The 18,063-nt window shown below is 53.8% G+C and overlaps 2 protein-coding genes across 2 annotated transcripts in view; one reads left to right on the top strand and one right to left on the bottom strand.

Moving 5' to 3' along the window:
• Nucleotides 1-3,670, top strand: part of LOC119103512 (MFS-type transporter SLC18B1) — a 59,870-nt gene extending 56,200 nt beyond the window's left edge. Inside the window, exons 9-12 of the mRNA XM_037227086.1 lie at nucleotides 437-630; nucleotides 1,190-1,285; nucleotides 1,769-1,937; nucleotides 2,439-3,670. Of these exons, the coding sequence (XP_037082981.1) occupies nucleotides 437-630; nucleotides 1,190-1,285; nucleotides 1,769-1,937; nucleotides 2,439-2,615 (636 nt within the window). The 3' untranslated portion in view covers nucleotides 2,616-3,670. The remainder of the gene's footprint in view (nucleotides 1-436; nucleotides 631-1,189; nucleotides 1,286-1,768; nucleotides 1,938-2,438) is intronic.
• Nucleotides 3,671-4,677: 1,007 nt separating this feature from the next.
• Pfk (ATP-dependent 6-phosphofructokinase) overlaps nucleotides 4,678-18,063 on the bottom strand; it is a gene marked incomplete in the record, with an annotated part of 57,173 nt that continues 43,787 nt past the window's right edge. Inside the window, 4 exon segments of the mRNA XM_037226771.1 lie at nucleotides 4,678-5,775; nucleotides 15,733-15,955; nucleotides 16,376-16,473; nucleotides 16,857-16,986. Coding sequence (XP_037082666.1) covers nucleotides 5,619-5,775; nucleotides 15,733-15,955; nucleotides 16,376-16,473; nucleotides 16,857-16,986 — 608 coding nt within the window.

Below are 18,063 nucleotides of genomic sequence, written 5' to 3'. Positions count from 1 at the left end.
CTCTCTCCTCTCTCTCTCTCTCTCTCTCTCTCTCTCTCTCTCTCTCTCTCTCTCTCTCTCTCTCTCTCTCTCTCTCTCTCTCTCTCTCTCTCTCTCTCTCTCTCTCTCTCTCTCTCTCTCTCTCTCTCTCTCTCTCTCTCTCTCTCTCTCTCTCTCTCTCTCTTACTTTGTTTCCATCCCCCTCTCTGTCGTGCTTGTCTTCTGACTTGCCTCTGGCATAGGTATCTGGAAGGAGCGCCCACGCTCTTCAGTATCGTTGCGATAAGCCAGAATTGTTCGACATTTTTACAGGTGTGGACTGAGTTCGTTCGACACAATACTGTCTTGCCTGACGTCGCCGGGCCGTCGTGGCCCGACTCACCCTCGTTTCCATCAGCGCAGCTGCCTTCTCAGAAGCTGCCCGACCAGCCCCACCTGACCCCCCTACCGTCGCCGGCAGTTCGAACTGAAGCCGGTGGTACTCGGGCTTATGTTCGTCATCAACGGCGCCGTGTACGCCCTGTGCGCGCCAATCTGGGGCTGGCTCTGCGACCACCACCTGCAGCCCAAGGTGGCGACGGCCATCAGCGCCGTGCTGGTGACGGTCGGGTTCGCGCTGCTCGGCCCCGCCCCGTTCCTGGGGCTAGCGCCGTAAGTACTGTCCCTCGCGGCGTCGCTCGGGCCGGTCGTCCCTCGGGCGGCGCCGCTCACACCAGTCGTCCCTCGGATGGCGCCGCTCGGGTCGGTCGTCCCCCGGGTGGCGCCGCTCGGGCCGGTTGCCCCCCCCCCCCCTAGACGGCGCCGCCCAGACCGGTCGTCCCCCAGACGGCGCCGCTCGGACCAGTCGTCTCCCGGGTGGCGCCACTCGGGTCGGTCGTCCCTCGGGCGGCGCGATCGCCGGCGACGCCCCGATCCGCGTTCTACTTTTCCGTGAGAGTCATGCGGCTTGAGTTGAATGTTTGAACGACTACGCGTATTTGATATACATGAATCGTTGCTCTTCTGACTATTTTTCGATGCAGTGGCGCCAAGTTGACTCGTAATCTGCACAGACTGTTAACAATGAAACTGCTTTTGCTCGTTTTTCAGCTGTCCTCTGCATTTTTCTACCTCTTGAAATGTCTGCAAGGGGTGCATGAGCGGGATTCGTCTCCGTTTCGGTCCCGCGTGACTCGGCGGACACTGTCTGACCTGTCGTCGTGCCCGGCAGATCACTGGGCCTCATCAGTGTTGCTCTGGTCATCCACGGCGTCGGCTTCGGCGGTGAGGTGGTCGCCGCGTTCGTGGACGCGCACCGAGAGGCTGTGTAAGTTCGTCGTGCGGGCAGGCCCCCCAGTGCGGGTGAATGCTCTCTGCGGGTCAGGATCGAGAGGCGCACAACAATGTCCGTGTAGTTTGCCGCCACATCGGTTTCTGAGACAGTCTGAATCAACGAAGCGTCGTTCACCACTTTTACGGTTTTTGACACGGCCCGAGTGGATAATGCAAAACGATCGTCAGCGCGCTTTCGTCTGCATGCCCAATGGTAAAGACGCTTGAAATGGACGACGGGTGCCAGCGTATCACATGCAGTGTCTGCAATTTTTTTCACCTTCGTGCTCCCGCATGTGTTCCAACATTGAAAGTTACGACGCATGAGCTGCGCGAGACAACACTTCGAGGATTAGTGTGCCACGTGCCGCAACCCCCTGGAGGCCACCGCAGTGAGCACCTGGTCGGTGTCATTCGACAGCCGGACACCCTCCTTACACCCGCGTCGCGCCTCCACTAAGCGCACTCCTCCGTGCAGGTACAATGGCTTCCCGGACAACCTAGACACGTACAGCATGGTGTCCGGCCTGTGGACGTCGATGTTTGCGCTCGGCGCCTTCATCGGACCGTCGCTGGCCGGCATCCTGTACGACCACTTCGGCTTCGAATACGCCACGCTGATGATTATCGTCACGCACACATTGCTGGTGAGGAGTGAGCGGGCGGTGCTGGTGAGGGACGGGCGGGTGATGCTGGTGAGGGACGGGCGGGTGGTGCTGGTGAGGTGTGGGCGAGTGGTGCTGGTGAGGGATGAGCGGGTGGTGCTGGTGAGGGACGGGCGGGTGGTGCTGGTGAGGGACGGGCGGGTGGTGCTGGTGAGGTGTGGGCGAGTGGTGCTGGTGAGGGATGAGCGGGTGGTGCTGGTGAGGGACGGGCGGGTGGTGCTGGTGAAGGGGTCGAAGGATGTTGCTGGTGAAGGTCTTGCGGGTGGCGCTGACAGGTGATCGACGGCGCACGAGTCTGTTTGCAGCTCCGCCCGGCACGCTGCACGTTCACTCAATATTGCGCTTTTTTCTGCGGCGGTCTGGGGCGGCGCAGACGCGCGGCCTCCCGCACAGCCGCTGCCCAGCTCAGTGTCCAGTAGCGGGCGACACGTGACCTGCGTAGGTCCCATTCAGTGGCGGTGACAGCGCTCCTGTGTGTTTCAGTTTTTGGTGGTGGCGCTTTTCTTGTGCGTTCGACGGCGGCGCACGTTCCGGGAGCTGCAGTCGGCCAACGAGAAGGGCGAACAGGAGCAGGAGAAGATGCCCATGCTGACCGGCAGCTTCGACAGCAGCTACGGCAGCGAGGGCAGCGGCAGCAACTCGGAACTGGTGGTCTGGTGATAGCCGGACCGCGGGCGGTCGCAGCCGTCTGCCGCCCGCCCACACAGTGCTGCGGCGCCCGCTCGGTGCGGAGGGACGCGCGCGGAGCTGGCGGCCTGGTGGTGTCTCTGCACGGCGCGCGCGTGGTGGGGAGCTGGCAGCCAGATGACACCCGCCCCGCGCGGAACTGGCGGCCTGGTGGTGTCTCCGCACGAAGCTGACGATCTTGCGCGAGCTTCCCGGTGCCGACCGCGTGCGCCATGCTTCTGAACATCGGGAGCAGAGCAGCCTCAGACAGCGGTGTTGCTCACGTTCGCTCCGGGACAGCGTATTCATCTAAAGCGACCGGCGGACGCTCCAGCCACGCCTTCGGTCGGAGGACGCGCGCGATGGGACGAAGCAGCGGCGTCCGCTGGGGCCCGGCGCACGCCCCTTGACGAGACTGGTGGTGTGGCAGCGACGGTCGACGGTCCACCCGGCGGCGTCCGCACGCCGGACTACTCCCACCAGGCGTCATCGCGACTGGGGCAAGGCGCGTGTCGAGTGCGACGCGGCGGTTGAGAGGCGGGTTCGCGATTGCTGACGCCTCGGGAGCGCCGCATGTACGCACGCGCACGCGCGCTGGCGAGCGCTAACAGATGACCCGAGCGGGGACCAGCGCCAGGCTGTGGAGCTTCGGTGTGAGGTGCTCCAGGCGTGAATGCACCAGGGCTGTCACGCGTCGTGGTGCTCTGCGCTGTCTATACTCAGAGAATGCAAGTCAGGGTCCGTGTTGCCTCTAAAGCGTGGCCACAGCGTTCCGGAAAGCGAACTCGTGGAGAACGCCTGGCGCGCCGCCGCGTGCTGAGTTGGCTGCCAAGTGACCCACTACCACGTACACGAAACATACCGGGGATGCGGGCTCTGTTCGACTTGTTCATGATAGCTTTTTGTGTACGTATTTGGGGGTGGTGCATCCCTGACTTGTAAAATACAATGTTTAAAAATGTGCTCAATCTTTGGTGACTTAGAAGACGCAACGCATTTAGCTCAGATTAACGCGCAATAGCAGCAGCAAGATACAAGCCGATGAGGAAACGCTGGCCTCATCAGTCGCCGCAACCTAGGCGTATCCGTCCTGTCAGCGGCTCGATGAGTTCACCCAAGAAGCAGACAAGCCAGGGCTCACATGCAGCCCACGAGGCCGTAGGACACCTTTTTGATGCCTCTGGTATCATTTATTCTTGAATTGCTTCTCTGTTTATGCTTAAGAAACTCTGTTAAGTGTGGGCGTTCCCTTGGGCTCTGGAACTGCTCGGGTACGGGGTACTGGTACATGCGTCATCGCAGTGTTTTAACCGCGTGTGAAACCGCTAGAGGACGGGGGTAAGGATTGGGGGGTTGGGGTGGGGGGTTGGCGTGTCCTCAAACTTCAACACAATGGAATTTAGTCCCCTACAATTTCCATGTTAGCCATGCATTCACATTTAAAACACATTTTCAGATCAAGTTGTTCCGCATATTTTAGTTTGTACCCTCCCCTCCATTCTGATACCCCCCCCCCCCCCAATCTCAGACACAGAAACACCCATGGTTTTAGGCCAAACAGCGATGACCACCGTGACAAAATGCACAGTTTGCAACATTTCAATCGTTCCTGATTTATGGGGGTCAGAGGGCTTCTTCCTGGAATCTACTGTTTGTTTGTTCTAGAAAACTTGGACGGCCCGGTATTTTCAAGGGCATGGAGTGAAAAGTACGAGAAAATACCTCGAAAGGAACGGGCAAGCGGGAAAAGCTTACAACACGGAGCGTCGAGGAGCGAAGTAGCAAGCGGGAAAAGCTTACAACACGGAGCGTCGAGGAGCGAAGTAGCAAGCGGGAAAAGCTTACAACACGGAGCGTCGAGGAGGAAGTAGCAAGCAGGAAAAGCTTACAACACGGAGCGTCGAGGAGCGAAGTAGCAAGCGGGAAAAGCTTACAACACGGAGCGTCGAGGAGGAAGTAGCAAGCGGGAAAAGCCTACAACACGGAGCGTCGAGGAGAGAAATAGCAAGCGGGAAAAGCTTACAACACGGAGCGTCGAGGAGAGAAGTAGCAAAGAAAGGAACGCCGAGTTCATTAAACTGGAATATAACGCACCGCAATTTCGATTATGGTACTCAATTATACCTTGTCTTCGTACATTTACATGTATTGGAGTTTACTCGAAGGCTGTGAGATAATGGCTTGCCACGACCTTTTACTTGACTTCTTAAATTGCATGTCTAGACTTCGAAATGCTCTTCGAACTATTCGATTTCTATCATTCTTGACGCCTAGCCTGCCCGCTCCCGCTTTCACTTCTAGCCACTTGTTGGGCACAGGCTTTCCATTTCAATGCATGCTGATATCCTAACCGACATCGGCGTGCGTTGCCATCGTTGAGAGCCTGACACAACTTCAAGCTTTGTTCGAGTGGACGTACTTCTCATTCGTGACCGCGGATTTCCTGTATAGCGAGCACAGGGGAATGCTGATATATTGTTGAACAATCCAGTAGGGAGCAATAATAACACAACGTAACTGTCTTTGATAGCGATATGAAGTCGGGGGCACAAGTCCTGCAGCGAATCTTCGGGGGTCAACAAACAAGTCAATAAGCCCTATTAAGCGCACCGTTTACAGACGCCACGAATTTAATGTCCGACAGGACAGACTCGCACACCATCGTCCACTGAAAGCCTCGTCTGCCTGTTAATTCACGGCAACACAAGCGTGCCTGCGCCTGTGTTTGAACAAATACGGTGAGCGTTCGCAGGCGGCCAGCGGCAGCAATAAACACTACAGGACTAACCGATGGGGCCACAGTAGGCGACTTAAAACAGCAGCGATCCCTCGACTCACAACAAAGACGATTTAACATGACTAATATTTCTAATGCTCAAAAATTTGAAGATCCGTGAAGCGACTAGGCGACAATGGTAGTAGCTACCGATGTCTACCGCTGCTGGCACGCCATTGGCTGCCATCAGGCTCAGAGCCCCGCCCTGCGCCTCCGATTGGCTAGTAGTAGTGCCTTGAATGGTCTTTTTCCCTCTCCTTCTCCTTGGCCTCAAGGTCCAAGACCACGTTGTCTTCCTCGTACGTGGCCGTGTGCTGGGCCAGAATGCGCATCAGGGGGCGGAGCTTCATCCACCATTGCTGCTTCGGGGACCGGTGCCTGGAATAAGGGCGACCGTTTTGGGGGCTGCACACAAGTATACGTCTCGTGCAGGCCATTAACAGTCACCTGACACCAACAACGCTGGCAATCTGCAATGGATTTAACATAAGCAACAAGCCCTTCCAAGAAGCTGACATAACACAGCTGACCTCAACGCCATCATTCAGGCCAGCGAATGTCTCGCAGCCATTTTGTTGAGGAGAGCGGGAACCGTCAACGCCATTTTGGTCGTTACTTAAGATAAAATGTCATGTTTCGAAAAGGCACACGGAAGACTTCACCATCACTGAGCAGCGTAGGGAGTGGAGGGGATAATATGATTTCAATTAATCCCCTAAGCATGAATAACGACCATGGTTGGTTGGCTGGCTCCCTCCGCAGGTCAAGGCACATTTTTGAGTCACTCAACAGCACGGGACGTTCTGCCAACGTGGTCAATTTCAGGGTTCTGTTCAACTTTGTTATGCGGCCTTCAAGTCGACGCGCCCCAAAGCATAACACGCACACTGTTCGTTCATCACACCACAGAACTTTGCGGACTTTTGCAGCTTAATCTGCAGCAAAGGGAACCACAGCCCTCGGTAAACACGCGGAAGTTTTCAAGGACAAGCCATACGTGAGCCCTTCTTTTCAACCAGCCAAACTACAAAGGTATCGTTCTTGGCACCAAATACCATCCCGGGGGCAGGGTTATACATGGCCCTTAACCAGGCGGCCAGTGGACAGTCTCAAGCCTCGAGACACGGTATCCTACGCGACCACTGATCCCGCCCGGATCGATGTCCCTGCCAGTGGTCCCTCCCTGATGTAGATCTCCGCCGCTGGTCCTCCCGGATGCAGGCCTCCTCCAGTGGTCCCCTCCGGATTCGGGTATCTGCCAGTGGTCCCTTCCGGATCTAGGTATCCGCCGCTGGTCCCTACGGATCCAAGTCTCTGCCAGTGGTCCCTTCCGGATCCAGGTATCCGCCGCTGGTCCCTCCGGATCCAGGTCTCTGCCAGTAGTCCCTTCCGGATCTAGGTATCCGCCGCTGGTCCCTCCGGATCCAGGTCTCTGCCAGTGGTTCCTCCCAGATCTAGGTATCCGCCGCTGGTCCCTCCCGGATCCAGGTCTCCGCCAGTGGTCCTTCCCCGACCCAGGGAGGGACCGATCTGCTCTGGTTGCCGATATATGACAGCAATATATAAGAAAATCTCAAGACACCATTCCACGGTCTGATCGATGATCGTCCCATGGCTTACGCACGAGTACGCGGAGCAGGAAGCACGCATCGCCCCACAAGGTGGCAAAGGCCATTGCCCTCTTTTCAGTCAACATATGTTAATCTTATTTCACTGTGACGTCGCGCCGTGAAGATATCGGCCCGGTCTTGACCCGTGTTGTGGATCATTTCGTATACATGCGAAAAGATCGTGAAATTCAACAGGTATCACGTGCCTCACGTTAATCAAATCACACGTAAATATCTTCCCAATAACACAGCACACTTATCAAAGAAGCGTGATTCTGGTTGGCAAAACCTGCGTGACACAGCAACCAATAACTGCATTAACATGAGTTTTGTGACGACGAGACAGCCGGACCGGGCTGTTCATATCGACAGTCATTTTCTTGTTCTCAGCACTGGGCCTCTCGTTTCGGTCGTGATTAAATCTGAACTGGTTTGTAACGTGCACAAAACAGCGGTCGACACCGAAGGGTATCAAACATTTTGTCGAAGATGAATCTAACGCTTGCAGCAACTTCAGCAATTTCAATGCCGAATAATAAGTAGCAAGAAACATCAGCTGCACTAAATATTCCACCCTTTATTTGCTCTTTGAAGGGATTCCAATCTCTTAACTCTTATCAAACTCTGTGAGACAAACAGTAATAATGGACGTCGTTATTGACCAAACTCTTAGCAAACTCTGTGAGACAGACAGTAATAATGGACATCGTTCTTGACCAAACACCGTTCATTCCATAATTACTGAAACCCACCAAATTCCTACGCTGATAATTCAATGTTGTTGTTCATTGGTGTTTTCGGGCGCGTCGACTTCAATGGTCATTTTGCACCCACGGCTGATATTTCATAAAGTTACCAACTAAACGTAGTCATCTAGCTCTGGCATCGCTGTAATTACCTGCAGATCATTCAAGGGGAACCGTCGCATTTTAGGTAGATATCGAACTACACAGGTAATCTTTAACAGACTAAGCGTTTCCGACACGGGATGCGCAGTAATCCCCAAAACTCCCCTTTATAGGGCCAATATCTTTCAACCAAGATGCTGCTGAAGCGGCAGTTTATCATTCGGCTCCACGCTCACCTCCAGAAAAACAACAAACAAAACAAAACAAACCAACGGTAAAAACGCTTAACGTAATTCACTTTGGCTTTTTAAAGTGAGACCGACGTACTTCTGTTCAGAAACTGCGGCTGAAGCGCTTTTGTCACAGATGATATGAGGGAGCGGAGCGCCAGAACTTTGTCTCGCTTATTCCTAGCGCTTTTCTTTGTGAACACATTTGTAAACACGCCTTTACATCATAGTTTTCGTGAGCAAAATATGTAGACAAATATTCGCATGGAATCGCCGCATCGCAAGTGATTGTATATGATCATGTGATTCTTCGCACCCAATCTCTTTGCTTGCCCAATTCTTTGCATCGCATTTATTGGTATCGCAGACGCATACGATTTCTTCGTGCACGCGGTTCTTCGTACCACATTTAATCGCGAAAGCGATTGCTTGCATTGCATTCATTCGTTAACGTGTTTTTCTCCTAGCATTCACGTTTGAAAAGCCTATCTTCCGCATAAAACATCTGGTATTGGCGGCAGCGAGTTTTTTACTTATTCACAACGTTCCGGTGTTGGTTCCCTGTTCACCCTGTCTTCTGCTGTTAAGTCCCTGTATCATCCCGTCGTGTCAAGTGTGATTACTTGTACCCCTGCATGCACCTGTGGAGCTGGTGAATGACCTGAATCTATGCTGCATACATATCACACGGCACCACAAAAACTGTACGTTTTAAACGTTTGGCTGACGCGTCTAGAATTATCTGGAAAAAGGGTTCGAACTCCCGTCATACAGCCCTGGAACGGATTCCGTTCAAATTCTGCCTGCGTCCCGCCAGGTGCCTCGCGGCCACGGTGCCAAGCATCGTAACTCTGGGTGTTTATGTGACTTGCTGTTCGTTTTCTACAGGCTCCTGATGTAAGCATGGGCTCAAAGTACTGTCGCTTTTCTTCCGTTAATGCTAGCGTCTTGCTTCAGATCTCTAGAAAATATACGCATTAATATCACAAAGCATCACTTCCTCTCCAAAGTGACTGCGGAGAGAGGTGTCCTGGGCTTGGGAGCGGTACATGCAACATGCGGCCCTTCAGCAAAAGCCGCCCTGGCTGCTGACTTTGAAAACGCCGGCAGTTGGTAAAGGCGACTGGTGTGTATACGAAAGCAGTCCACGTACAGATGTTAGGCAGTAGATGTAGCACGGTCAGCTAAAATTTCCCTGACGGACAAAGCATACCACCCATACAGGACAAAGTCGGACTACTGACGACCGCAACCGATCGTGATGTAGGTCAAGCGGCTGGAGCACATCACGCTGGGGTGTTTTTTGACGCATCATCACATATCTGTGCAGTCACCGGTCTGGTCCACAGTAACAAGTTAGTGGGCGATTATGTTTGCGTTATCAGTGAGCCCATGCGTGGGGAAACCTGAAAAATCCCTCCCAAAGAGCGAGACCAGCAAATACATCAAACGCCTCCCCGGACAATCAATCCATGACTTACGCGCGTCATGTGGTGCGGCATGCGTGCATCTCGGTGAGTTTGTGTCTGTGTGTGATCTTTGCGACCTAATATCTAAGATTCGCACGGCTTAAGCGCGAGCTTACCCCTCATCTGACTTACACGAATTAAGACCCTAAACGATACATGGTTTCATATTTAGATCAGCGCCATGCGAAAGATTGGGCCTACGAAAAATGCGATAAGGAAGTTGCATATGCCACGCAATGGGGCATGAAGAATTGCGCATGCGAAGAAACACGGTGCGATGAGATGAAAACCAAGGAAATGCGATACAAACTGCATGTGTGAAGAGATGCACTAAAAATTATATAAACAATTGGTTGTGTGTAGGACAACTGCAACCTAGAGAAATGAATATTGGAAGAATGCAAATTGAAGAATTGCACACCCAAAGTTTTGAGGATGCCAACTTCTGACTGAAACTATTCGCACGAAGCTATGCGCTTACGAACGTCTACGTAAGATGTGCTTTATAAACTCACGCGATGCGTGAGTCTTGCGTCCAAAAATGCATTAGGAGCAAACTGCGACGGGAAGCTCAGTCCTGGAGCTGTGAGAGAGCGTGACGAGTAATGCCGCGGAAAGAGCGGGTCTTAACGTCCACTGACCGGAAACCTTCGATCATAAGTCTCATGCTGACGTAAAAACCTTCAAGATGCCAGGCGGCACCAGCTCAACGACAATATCAAGCAATCATTAATGTATTATGAGAATGGTAGACGTTTCAAGGCATTCGACATAGTCACTGAAGGCTGCTTTGGCATCAAAACTCATAATGCGAACAAAACCAGGAGCTTTAGGCCTTTCTTGTTCACATCAAGGAAACCTTGCACTTGCCGCAGCCATGCCCAGAGATGTTCGAATAATAAAAGCCATGATCATATCGCAATCCTCTTGCAGCAATGTTGACAACTTCTTGAAAGCCGTCCCATAACACGTTCAAAGTGTCCCCATGCAAGATGTTTCATGCAAGGTGTCTGACCAGGCGTAATTTCCATGTAATGTCGCGATATCACAATTCCGCCTTCCCACTTCGGCAAGCATCGGAAACGCGCCGTCGTCGCTTGCGAACAGGCTGCGGGACGCAAGCGGCGACCAATAGCAGATCTCGGTGGGCGGGCCTCACAGCGACGCGAGACCGACAGGCGGCATTGGAGATCACGCACAATCGTGCTGACGGGAATGTGGACCAACGCATGCAGCCGATCACGCGCTCTCTGGCGCCATCCATGGATACCCCCGTCTGGGGACATTTTGGGGATTGATGCCAGACCTCAGCGCAAGGGTAAATTAAATACTATTTTTATTTCTCATCATTTTATTTTAATTATTGTTTTATTAATAATTTAATTGTTAAAATTATATATATATATATATATATAATAAAAAGGGAAATTAAAAATACACACGCTTTCTCAGCACATTGGGGAGATCACTCGCGTAACAAGCCGCGCGGTGTCGGTGAACGGACCGTCCACAAATCACCCTGTTCTCGGCACACGGGGGATATCACTCGCGTAACAAGCCGCACGGTATCGGTGAACGAACCGTCCACAAATCACCCTGTTCTCGGCACAGGGGGGAGATCACTCGCGTGACAACCGCGCGATGTCGGTGAACGGACCGTCCACAAATCACCCTGCGATCTCAGGAGTGCATCCCATACGTGCGTCAATACCCGAGAACCGAAAAATCACGCCATGAAAACTACATCGGCCACTTTTCTTGGGATCAACATTCCCAACAAATGGTGCGTTTCCGCATTGGCTTGGCCGAAACTCCTTATAGCGCCAGCGACTCCAAGTTCCTCGGTTTCGTCGATTAAAATTGTCGAGCTTACCAAGCGCAGAGCCGGTCACTTTTAACCTTAAAACATTCGTAAATCTGCGCGCAGACGTTAAACATCAAATAATTTTTCCTCGCTAGACAGGTGAAAGAGAAAAAGTCACAGATAAGATGATCTTACTTTAATGACTTCCAATAAGTGACGGGTTCCATCCGCTAATGCTCTTTTATTATCTACATAGGGACAGCGCTTAACTTTGTTATCGACATGGTCATCAATAAAAGGCACCTGGCTGGAAATAACATTATCAGCCGGCTCGCCTTGACCTGCACAAATTGTTAAAATGGCGTTATCCAATTTCGATATCAATATGCAATCCAAAACGCTAGCGTCGGTCGCACTGCTCTGATCACCTCTCTGACCAAGTGCCTGGTAAATCAACACTAAAGCTTAAGCAACACGTCAAGTTATATGCTTGAGACGACAATGACGGCACTGCTGATGCGATGGATCCCTGTTTTAGACAGTTCCCAGCACAGGGTGCATTCCGGTAATCGCCGCGCTCAGACTGGTCATCTCATCGGCGGCTGAGAAGTCGTCTTCTTAGCTTCACGCGCCTACGGCTTACCTCATTTCGTTCTTAGTAGCAGTAATCATTTTGGTTTTCGGGCGCTTCGATTGTGCTCGTTTCGTACCTAATTACACCAGAAAATTTGTACGGAGGATCTCCAGCGTTCGAACATCAAGAGGATGACAGTTGGTCGTGCCAAGGCCTAAGCTGGAGATTTGACCCGAGATCTGAGGATGTGCTCATCTAAAAGCTCATTTCTACCGTGCGCAACATTTCCATTCTCGTCTGCCGTCTTTTCACACCCTTTGACTTAACGCCTTACGAGATACAACACTTCCAAAGCCGGTGCGACATCTCTTGCGGCGTGGAAAGAACGAGGTGGCCACAAACATGGCTGCTATGATCTTGTGGATCATATTAAACATAATATAATCGAACATAATATAATGGAGATCATAAACATCATATAATGGAGCCGGTGGTTTAAAGTCAACACAGAGGTTTGTGCAGGCACGGCAATGACACTCTTCAACGCGTTTAGCACCAGCACGCAGACGCAGCCTGACGTCTAGCGTCCTCACTCACACGGAATGACACTGCTTAGAAGATGGCTGGCCTGTGGTCTCGTCATTTAAATGTTGTTTACTGACCGTGACCAAGCATTACGAAAAAAACGCGTCATTTGGTTGGATGTTGTTCCAGCGAACTGGAGGTGGTGTCAGTTTAGTTTCACGTAACCGGCTGCGCATGCCGAACATACTTTTGCTCCTACGATTGGCTGTTCGCTCCCCTGCGAAAATGTGTTGTCTCGTGCCGCTGCGGTCCTATGTCACCGAGGCCACGGGGTTCCGTCACGCGTTGTGCAACTTTTTTACGTTGACCAAAACTTGTGACATCCACTTTAATCGATTGGGCAAATATGTGCTCTTTTCACTTTGGTATTTTGGGAGAATCCGACGGATCGAATGAAAAGTCGCACTTTTTATTTTTCTGCTTAACACTATAGCCAAGCATGTGTGGACTTTACCCATTACTATAACCGTTTCCCGCCAACAGGCGGGATAGGCGGTATCTACCTCGCCCTCTATTTCTTATAAATGCTACTCAAATTACATGTTGTCAGCAAGGCTGTTTTGGAAATACATCCGAACAACACGAAACGACCAATAGACCAAACACCAACCAATCAGAATGTAAGTTCGGTTAGCTATAAACTAGTTACAGGATTCTCGTCCGTCGCGACCGCCGACCGGCCGCACCGACGAAACAGCGGCCGCGGCGTGGCGGAGCTGTGTAAAATGGAGACAAGCATTCGCGGGGCGAACGTCTTCTAATGCTCTCCTTAGGAACGGGATATCACTGAGTAGAACCTCGCCCAGTTCACCCTTGTTCCCCACTAGGCCACGTGGTTACACATCGCACTGAAGGTGGCATCGCCAAGCGTGGACGAGCACCAATGGAAGGAAAGAAATCCACGCCCGGGACACTCTATACGCGCGTGATGCCGGCGAGGGCGTCTGACATTCTTTATTCTTTACCAGGACGAGCTGTGGTAAGTAACCTGTGCCCATGATATTTTCAACCTAACATTTCACCTGTTGGTCACTGGTCATTGGGGCTTTTACAAGGCACCCAGCTGCTGAGGCTATATGACGTCTTCTGCCTCTCACCCTGGCAGGAACGGCGGGCACCGCGGGGAATCGAACCCCGTGCCTGTGGTTTCCCAGGCGCGCGGTGGTTAACGCAGACGCCTTAACCACTACACTACCGGCATCCCCAACATTTCACTTGCCAATGACCGGGTCCGATTTGACCTTAACTGACCTCAAATCTCAGCAATCACGTCGCACCGAAGTAGCGCGCTACACTCGCCAAGCGGTGCCCCGCCAACTGCTGGCAGTTCGTTCGCGTTAAGGCGCTGCCGTCTGTTTTTCACCAGTTTCGCTCCCGATTGCAGACTAACATGCACTTTCGTTCGACGCCGCATTACTTGACCCATCTTTCCTCCGCATTACATTATGCTCATAGCTCCGCATTCAACAGAACCTCGCCCAGGTACTTTTCACTTGAGTATTTGAAGCAGAAGCGCTTGGCAATTTGGTGACTTGTGTTACTGGGAGCCGAGATACCCGAACAAGGAAGAGCGTACCACTCTGACGGGACCTCCAGGGCGCGTTTCAAGTCTTTGGTGCTCCAAACCTTTGATACGCACATTTGGTACAGGGCCTCTTGCACAATGCATAATTTTACAACCAACATTGCGGTAGTGGTGCGTGGTCTGGAAACTGACCCGATATAATCGTTTGCCTTGCTTTTTTCTGGGAATTTACACTTAACTGGCCCGAACCAATCGGAGGTCCGATAGCTGTTCAGAACATTTGCATCACTGGGTCACTTCATCACGTACCTGATAACTGTGCTCGGAACATATTTATCTACGCACCCGCTACCTGACGCGGTCACATGACGTGTGTCCACAAGGAATCATGGGGCACTGCGGGGAGATGTAACCACTAACCAATGAACGCTCAACTCTCCGCAGCGTAGCATACGATACCACGACTACATCCATCCTGCTCAGACCCTGCACCATATTCGAAACACCACATGCCTTGGCCTGTTCAAAGCAGCGACTCCCCAGCTCCGTTATAATTCGTACGGGAACAAGAGGGCACGGGTCAGCAAGTTCGGGACAGCTTTCCATAAAGCCGTTCGTGGCGGGTCCAAAATCCCTGACCAGACAGCAGATCTAAGCCCCCAGCCCAGGTCTGATTCTAAAGCAATTCCTTCGTTAACTTCCCGTCGGCCTAAGCCTTCACAGAGTGAGCTCGCCGCTCCGCACTGACTCGCACCCCTCAGGGGCAAAGACGCGTGGATCCACAGCCCTGCCCCTGAGCAGTGATCAAGCTAGGGTTCCGTCCAGGAACCGCCAGATCGGGTCATATGGTCCTTAGAGTCAGGCCCCACTTCGTCGCTATAGGGGCCCTGCTTATGGATTCGGGATATCTCTTTAGGCTCGGGATACCATCTTGATGCCTCGAGGACCCGTTTTTACGCTTTAAAAGTCCGAAGTGTGCCTTACACAGCCAAAAGGTACTGGACCACAGCCACCTCCACGGCGGTAGGGGGGGGGGGGGGGGTGGGGGGGGGAGGGGAGCATTATCCTCGATGCCCCTCACCCCGGTCACGCCACTAGCCCTTGACTATGTCAGTATCGACTTCTCTACTTTCAAGGACTGGACAGACTTACACCCCATTACTCAGCCGTGCCAGGCACTCCCAGCCTTCGGCGGGTCACCCGCATGTCGTGTGTCATATTTGCTCTCAGTCTCGGCCTTCAGCGAATGGACCAGCGAGAGAAAGCTGGGCCCGTGTGTCTTACTCACTCCCAGTCTGTCTCAGCCTTCAGCGAGCTGACCAGCGAGAGCACGCCGAGCCCGTGTGTCATATTCACTCCCAGTCTGTCTCAGCCTTCAGCGAGTGGACCAGCGAGAGCACGCCCGGCCCGTGTGTCATACTCACTCCCAGTCTGTCTCAGCCTTCAGCGAGTGGACCAGCGAGAGCACGCTGGGCCCGTGCGTCATACTCACTCCCAGTCAGCCTCCGCCTCCAGCGAGTGGACCAGCGAGAGCTCGCCGGGCCCGTGTGTCATACTCACTCTCAGTCTCAGCCTCCAGCGAGTGGACCAGTGAGAGCACGCCGGGCCCGTGTCATACTCACTCCCAGTCAGCCTCCACCTCTAGCGAGTGGACCAGCGACAGCGCGCCAGGCCCGTGCTCTATACTCACTCCCAGTCGGTCTCGGCCTTCAGATCCCGGACCGGGATGAACTCGTAGCGCCGCGAGCGCAGGCCGAGCATGCAGACGCTCTCCGGCGCGTTGGTGAACACCGTGCCGTCCGACTTCGTGTTCGCGACCATCTCCTTCACCAGCCAGTCGGTGCACTTGGCAGCCATCTTGGTGGCCATGTTGCGGTCGAACGGACTGGGCGAGCCGCCCTGCTGCATGTGACCTGCAACCGCGATCGGGGTCAGGTCAAGGACACCTCCGGGCTGCATTCAACCGTTCCTGAGCATGCAACGTGACAATGAAGAACGAGACACATGCTTCCGAGGTTCGAACATCTGGCCAGCCCACAACTCACATAGTCAGAGCATCAGTCAACTCGAAAGACCGTTCAAGCGACGTTTGGCGTCCCGGTCTGCGACACTGTCTCTTGACTACCCTTGATTTCTTTCTTACAAGCTTCCGCAACCTATACCCTTCACGACTGAACTCGGCCGCTAAGCCAGCTGATCGTACCGCCCGCTAATCCATCGCTAGGGTTTTAGGTCATAGGTCTGCCGCCAAGTACACGTCGCCTGCCAATGCGGCGGCCCCGGAGATTCGAAGCCTAGACTGATTGCAATAATTGACGCGAGCTGTCACTCACCCAGCACATTCATGCGACAAGAGAAGACGTTCTTGCCCTCCTCGCTAAACACCTGGTGCAGGAACTCCGTCGTGTAGTTGGCGTTGGCATACTCGTTCCTGCAATGTATGATAAGTTTTCAGCTGCAGGTTGTGGCTACGAGCACGCGTCGAAAGGTGGTGCAGCGCCGAAAGCACACGCGTTGGAAGTCAAATGCAGGCCGTAGAAGGCAACTAAGTTCCCCAGCTGTGATCAGCGCAGTCCTGTGGCCTCATGAAACGATTTATGTTACGTCAATTTTTCGCCACCAAAACGTGATATCTAACGCGCAACACTCTGCACCGCCATTTACATCCCACTCCCATATCATCCCAGGCAGAGAGCAGCCACTGGATCTCGCCGACAGTGACACAAGCTGAGGCCGACCGTTTCCCAGTGCAGCCACTCCTCCCACACCGCCGGACCCCTCCGCCAGTAGCCGCCGTTCGGGCCGGAGACCGACCTGAGGATCAGGCCGCGCTGGATGCCGCCCTCCTCCATCTTCTTGATGATGTGGTAGATGTCCTCGCGGATGTCGCTGATGTTGAACGGTTCCTCGAAGATGTAGGCATTGTCAGCGCCGCCGGCCAGCGCTGCGGCGGAGGCAGTGAGGTCTCAGAAAGTCGGATAGTCTCCGCGTGTCACGGTCGCAGACGGTCGGACGGTCTCACACGCGTCCCGGTCTCAAACAGTCAGACGGTCTCACGCGTGTCAGGGTCTCAGTCAGACGGTCAGACGGTCTCACGCGTGTCACGTCTGCGGTCTCAGACGGTCTCAGACGGTCTCAGACGGCCTCAGACGGTCTCAGGCTTATCACGGTCTCAGTCAGACGGCCAGACGGTCTCACGCATGTCACGTCTGCGGTCTCAGACGGTCTCAGACGGCCTCAGACGGTCTCACGGGTGCATTTTCCCGTTTTGAGTCGCGGTTATGACAGCATTTCCCGCATAGTTTGGATAGCAAGGTAAGCTGAAGGAACAGTCCGTAACTTTTAAGCAAATGCACATTTACAAGTGTATCATACAAATGCATAGTGCTGGCCAGTGCAACGACTTCTAAAATAAACAAGAGCAGAGCATGTTTTTAAACCGTCACCCTGCAGACTTCACTTAGACGTAGCTTCAAAAGTCGCGTGGCCTGAAATGGCCCTGATATAATAGCTCAAAAGGGAGCACACACGATTGCAACGACCAAGCCTCACCGCAAAGACGTAAGCCCAGTCGTGAGCGGGCACGTTGGCCAAGCCCCCTGCCCCCCCCCCCCCCCCCCCCAGCCGGATGTTAGGATGGGTGCCGAGCTGACCTGGACACGGCTCTGAACTGGGTCGGCGGGCTGCGCCGGACGCGCGGCCCCCACTCACGCCCGGCGTCCCGATCGCCGTCGCCGCCGCCGCCGACAACCCCTCCTCGGCCGCTGGCAGTACAGCAGTGTCGCAGACATGGCCCCCTGACCGCCCTATAGCCAGCCCGGGGCACTCCCGCATGACGGAGTCGGCCGCTAGATATCATCAGGACGGCACGGCCGGCGACCGATCGGCCGGCCCGCCGTCAGCCGGCGGCCGCGCGCCGTCAGCAGGTCGGTGCGGAGGACCGCCCCGCCTTCAGCCGGCGGCCGCGCGCGCGGCCGAGCGCCGCCCCTTGCATCAGACGGCCCGCTGGGCGGCTGAAGGT

Source organism: Pollicipes pollicipes, unplaced genomic scaffold, assembly GCF_011947565.3.
Source record: "Pollicipes pollicipes isolate AB1234 unplaced genomic scaffold, Ppol_2.1 Scaffold_5724;HRSCAF=6776_pilon_pilon_pilon, whole genome shotgun sequence".
NCBI lineage: Eukaryota > Metazoa > Arthropoda > Thecostraca > Pollicipedomorpha > Pollicipedidae > Pollicipes > Pollicipes pollicipes.
The sequence above is the reverse complement of the archived record's forward strand: the minus strand, read 5'-3'. Positions and strand labels throughout refer to the sequence as shown.